The 4,733-nt window shown below is 45.3% G+C and overlaps 1 protein-coding gene across 1 annotated transcript in view; it reads left to right on the forward strand.

Annotated features, from left to right (window-relative positions):
• Positions 1 to 567: 567 nt before the first annotated feature.
• The window catches only part of Kremen1 (kringle containing transmembrane protein 1), a 48,836-nt gene continuing 44,670 nt past the window's right edge, over positions 568 to 4,733 (forward strand). The window contains exons 1-3 of the mRNA XM_033762271.1: positions 568 to 578; positions 1,341 to 1,375; positions 2,940 to 3,102. Of these exons, the coding sequence (XP_033618162.1) occupies positions 568 to 578; positions 1,341 to 1,375; positions 2,940 to 3,102 (209 nt within the window). The remainder of the gene's footprint in view (positions 579 to 1,340; positions 1,376 to 2,939; positions 3,103 to 4,733) is intronic.

Genomic DNA, 4,733 nt, shown 5'->3' on the forward strand with positions numbered 1-4,733 from the left:
ATTTCTTGCTTGTGTAGACAAAGTTTATGTCAGTGTCACAGCGGTAGAAAACAGAGAGGCAGAGTCCTCATTACCTAGTACCCATCCTAGTGTTCTGATGCAGTCGGGATGCCCAAATAACTTTAAATCCAGAATACTCTCATGCAGTGATGATGGCGAAACTTTTAGAGACCTCGTGCCCCAAATGCAACCCAAAACCTATTTATTTATCGCAAAGTGCCAACAGTGCAATTAAACCTGAATACTGACGTTTTAGTTTAGAAAAAACAACTCGTACAATTCATGACACCATTGCAGAGAGAGCTGTGGGTGCTCACTGCAGCACACTTCGCTAGGATGGTGTTTGTTTTTCTTGCTTTTTCTCCACAACTGATGTGTACTGGCGAGTTTGGGAAACAAATTAAAATCTGGTGTGCTGCCTCAGTTTCCCCAGTGGAATTAAGAATAAGACAATTGCTATTCCTGCTCTCAGATGACATCTCCTCCCCATTCATGGGGACTGGCACGCGTGTGCATGGCTGCCACCTTGTTTTGCGTTTAAATCAAGTCATCTGAGCCTCTGGGAATATGGTGGCAGTGTACTGGTTGGCCTGCCTTTCTGGCTCCTGGATCACTCCTTACCTCTTTCTTTTAAAATTCTTTTTTTGCTGTATTATAATTTTACAACCTGGTGTTTCGCTGTGTAAGAACTGACAGGATGTATTAACGTATAACATTTAAAATTCCAGCAATTGGCAAAATGTGCTTGGTGTTCTTAGAATCGTCTAGTTTAGGGCTAGGGAAGTGGCTCAGTATCGGAGCTCTTGCCTACCATGCCCAAGGCCCTGGGCTTGCTCCCTAGCACCACCAGAAAACAAAACAAATATCCAGTCCGATGATTTCCAGTCTGACAGTGAAACAGAATCACCTGGACATCTCTTTAGAACTACGGGTTCCCGGGTCCCACTGCAGCATGGGTTTCTAGCCTCAGGATTGAGGTGTAGCTCTGCGTGGTACCTGCCACACACGTTCACATTCAGACGTAAAGGGGGAAAAGGAGGGGAGAAGACGGGCAGACTTTTGTCTGCAGGGGGAAGAGTTAGAGGAGAACACGCCTGGGGTGCTCCTGGGATTAAAGGTAGAGCCGTGTGCCGGGGAGGAAGCCTTGCACACACCCACGGGAGTCTGGGTTTGTTTTGAGCGCTTTTGTTCTCCTGGTACCTTTGAGTTCTGTAGGGAGAATGGATTGTGGAACAAAAGCGGGCACTGTGGGGCCTGAACTGTTCTCTGACGATAAGTGGCACTCAGGAGGTTCTGCGAGACGTGGGTGTGCTCAAGCGCCCCGGCCGCTCTCTCTGAAGGACATTCTTAAGGACACCTTTCTCCTGGGTTGGTGGTGAGTGAACCTCGCACAGCTCTCAGAATGAAGTGTGGCACACAGTAAGACACTATGTAAGAATCAGAACCGATGCCATGATGCTGATTCGCTTGAGTCACACAGCTGGTCAGCAGCAAGTACAGGAAGAGGCCCAGGCCCAGCCTCCCGGTTTAGTGTAGGTCGTGCGTGCTGTGCTGAGCTGCTTCCTGCAGTTACCTTTTACATGTTTTATGTAGACCCTTCGTAAGGAGAGATCATGGTACATGATGAGTTGCACTAAACATGATGTTTTGAATTACTAGAGCTTTCTGTGTAGCCTAGAATTCCAGGTTATCTTGGCTATCCAGAAGACAGTGCCTTTCCAGACAAAACACAGGGGCTGGATGGTGGGAGGAAGAGTATATTGAAAGAGAGATGTTCTGTGGCTAGTTTCTAAATATTAAGTATCACATTTTCAATAGTGTATGTATCTTCCAGAGAGATGTGCTCATGTTGTCCACAAGCCTGTAAGGCTAGTGTGGGCACATGCATTCTCCAGTGGGAGATGGCATTGAAATACTCAATACCAGAAGTTATAGGTCACTGTGTGCCAGGAGAAGGAAAGAAAGAAAGCTGAGATGTTAGTGTAACTCCTCCAGACTGTCAGGTTCCTGGTGATACATCTTAAAGAAGTGTTTGAAGTGCTTCTATCTGTCAGTTTCAACTAAGCTAATTTTAAAAAATTTCTCTTTGTACTGTGTCTTTTTCGTGAACCTCTGTGAGTTTAATGGATACAATATGTGGGGGAAAGCCTGTCAGCCTCTGTGCCCATCCCCCCAGAGTCTGAAAAGCGGATTTGAGAAGCACAAGTTTATACCTGCAAAGATTTGTCATCTTAGGAAATGGGACCTGAGAGCACTTTCGGTGCATCCTGCAGGAAAGAATTTCAGAAAGGGGTTAGAGAAAATGCTGCCCCGGTCCATCCTCCCTGGGATTGACTGCCTGTTTTGTTGCGCTTCTATTTCAGTCAGCGTGGGGAGGACTGTTCCTCATTACCAGGGAATGTGAGTCATTCCCAGATTTGTGTGATTGGGATTCCAAAGCATTGCTGTATCCGATGGTCTTATTAAATCCAAGTGCCAGTGCAGCTTTTCAGACTGCAGGGAGAGCTCAGTTACAGCTGCTGAGCTGGTTCTAGTTACCACACAGAGGCACTGGCGAGAGCACGGACCCCCTCCGAGTACCCAGAATTCCACGTGCACGGCTGTTACCAGCTGTTCTGGATTTGGGGGTTTCCTGGTTCGCTGCATGAGCTTCAGTATATTAGGCCCCCTGTTTATATCCCAGTTAGGATCTGTAAACTTCAGTGGGGAAATGCCCTACTGTTCCTACAAGCTAGTGCCAAGATTAGTCTTGAATTCTCAGGGCACCTTGTTTTAGATCCACACAGCCCCAGCACTGTTAACTGCGCGGTGTCCAGCATCTAGCAAGGCGCTATCCAATTCCAGCTTTGTCCAAAGAAAACGTAAAACATCAACCAGGGGGGAAAGAGACTTCAGATGTTGCCAGAAAATTATTACGCTCTATCTTTTCTTTCTTCTAGAGTGTTTCACAGCCAACGGTGCTGATTATAGGGGAACTCAGAACTGGACGGCACTACAAGGTGGGAAGCCGTGTTTATTCTGGAATGAGACTTTCCAGCATCCGTACAACACTCTGAAATACCCCAATGGAGAGGGTGGTCTGGGCGAGCATAACTACTGCAGGTAAGATGGGGCCATGGTAGTTAAAATCTGTGGTCTCTTCCAGCTTCTTTCAACCCTGCTCATGACTAGAGAGAACTTCCTTATCTCTTTTTGGCCAACTCAAAAAGATTTTCTTGACCCTATTTTAAAAATTGTCCTCTTATACCTCACACACACACACACACACACACACACACACACTCACAATTACTCTCTCTCTCTCCTGCAATCTACTGCTCTCTTTCACCTTGCATTGCTTTTAGCACTCCTGCTCAGTCTGCTCATTTACTTGTCAGACAGGAGGGGCATAATGACAGCAGGGCCTTTTTGAGATAAGGTCTCACTGTATGGCTCAGGTTGGCTTTGAACTCTTGGACTCAAGTGATCCTCCTACCACAGCCTCCTCGGTAGCTGGAACTATATGCGCTCACCCACCGATGCACCTGGTTTCTAGGAGCTCTTAGTTTCATGTCCGTGGTGCTTCAGATACTCATGGCATCCTTGAGATGATCTGTAGCTTTAATTACAGTCTAAAAGTTACCTGTGATCAAAAGCAAATTAAGGGCCGGGGGTTTAGCTCAGTGGTTCCACTGCCTGCCTTGCAAATGCAAGGACCCAAGTTTGATCCCCGGTACCAAAAAAAAAAGCAAACGAAGAATCTTTGTTATATAGGAACGCACCTCTGGTTATACCTTTTAGCCTTTTACACCTAAGATCCTGGTAACGTGACTCATACTTTAGCAATGTGTTGAATTGAATCCTTATTGGGAAGGGTACAAAAGCTTCCCCTTGAACCAGTGGGACAGGAAAAAACTACTGCTGAGCTCCATTCTGAGCTCCATGCTGTATTTGGTTCTGCCGGCATCTCAGCCGTATGGCACTGGTGGCCGAGCTGAGCCAACACGAATATCCCTGCACTGCCTGGCCATTTTGTTTCCCTTCTGCTCTGCCATAGCTTTGCTAATACCTGGGGTTCCTTGTGGTTGTCTTAAAGTCACCAGGCCTGCAGGCCATGTTTTCTTTATCCTTGCATCTTCACCTCTGTCCTAACTTGTACCAACTGACCATTGCCCCATAGCTATTATTGCTGTATTTTAAAGATTGTTAGTATGAGTATTAAAAGCTTGTTACAAAACATTTCTCAAACTCTACAGATATTTATTGTTTAAATAAAGTCTCCCATTTTACCTCTTTTCTAAAAAAACTCTCCCTACCAAGTCCCACCATTTTATATGTGCTGCTTCCCATTTTGTTATCTTTTGTATTTTATTATTGAAGTTACAAATGCTCATTAAGCAAGTCTCCTTTGTTTTCAGAGTTGTGCACAGTAATTTTTTGCATAAATAAAAAATTAGCCCTATTCTATTTCTGGTATATTACTTCCTCTCTTTTTTATTCACAGGAATGGTTGAGTTGGGTAAAATGTTTAGACAAGGGAAGGAACGTTTGTTTTCATTTTCACATAGACACTTTTCATGTATACATATGTACATCCCTTTCCCACCCTTCTTCCCTCCCTTTTTTCTTTCCCTCCCTCTCTTCCTTCCCTTTTTTGTGATAGAGTTTTGCTAAGTTGCCCAGACTGCCTTCAAACAGGAAATCTTCCTGCCTCAGCCTCCCAGGTGGCTGGGATTCTCTGTAGGTTCCTCTTT

This window comes from Fukomys damarensis, unplaced genomic scaffold (genome assembly GCF_012274545.1).
Source record: "Fukomys damarensis isolate Sample0158 unplaced genomic scaffold, DMR_v1.0_HiC HiC_scaffold_12, whole genome shotgun sequence".
Classification (NCBI taxonomy): Eukaryota; Metazoa; Chordata; class Mammalia; order Rodentia; family Bathyergidae; genus Fukomys; species Fukomys damarensis.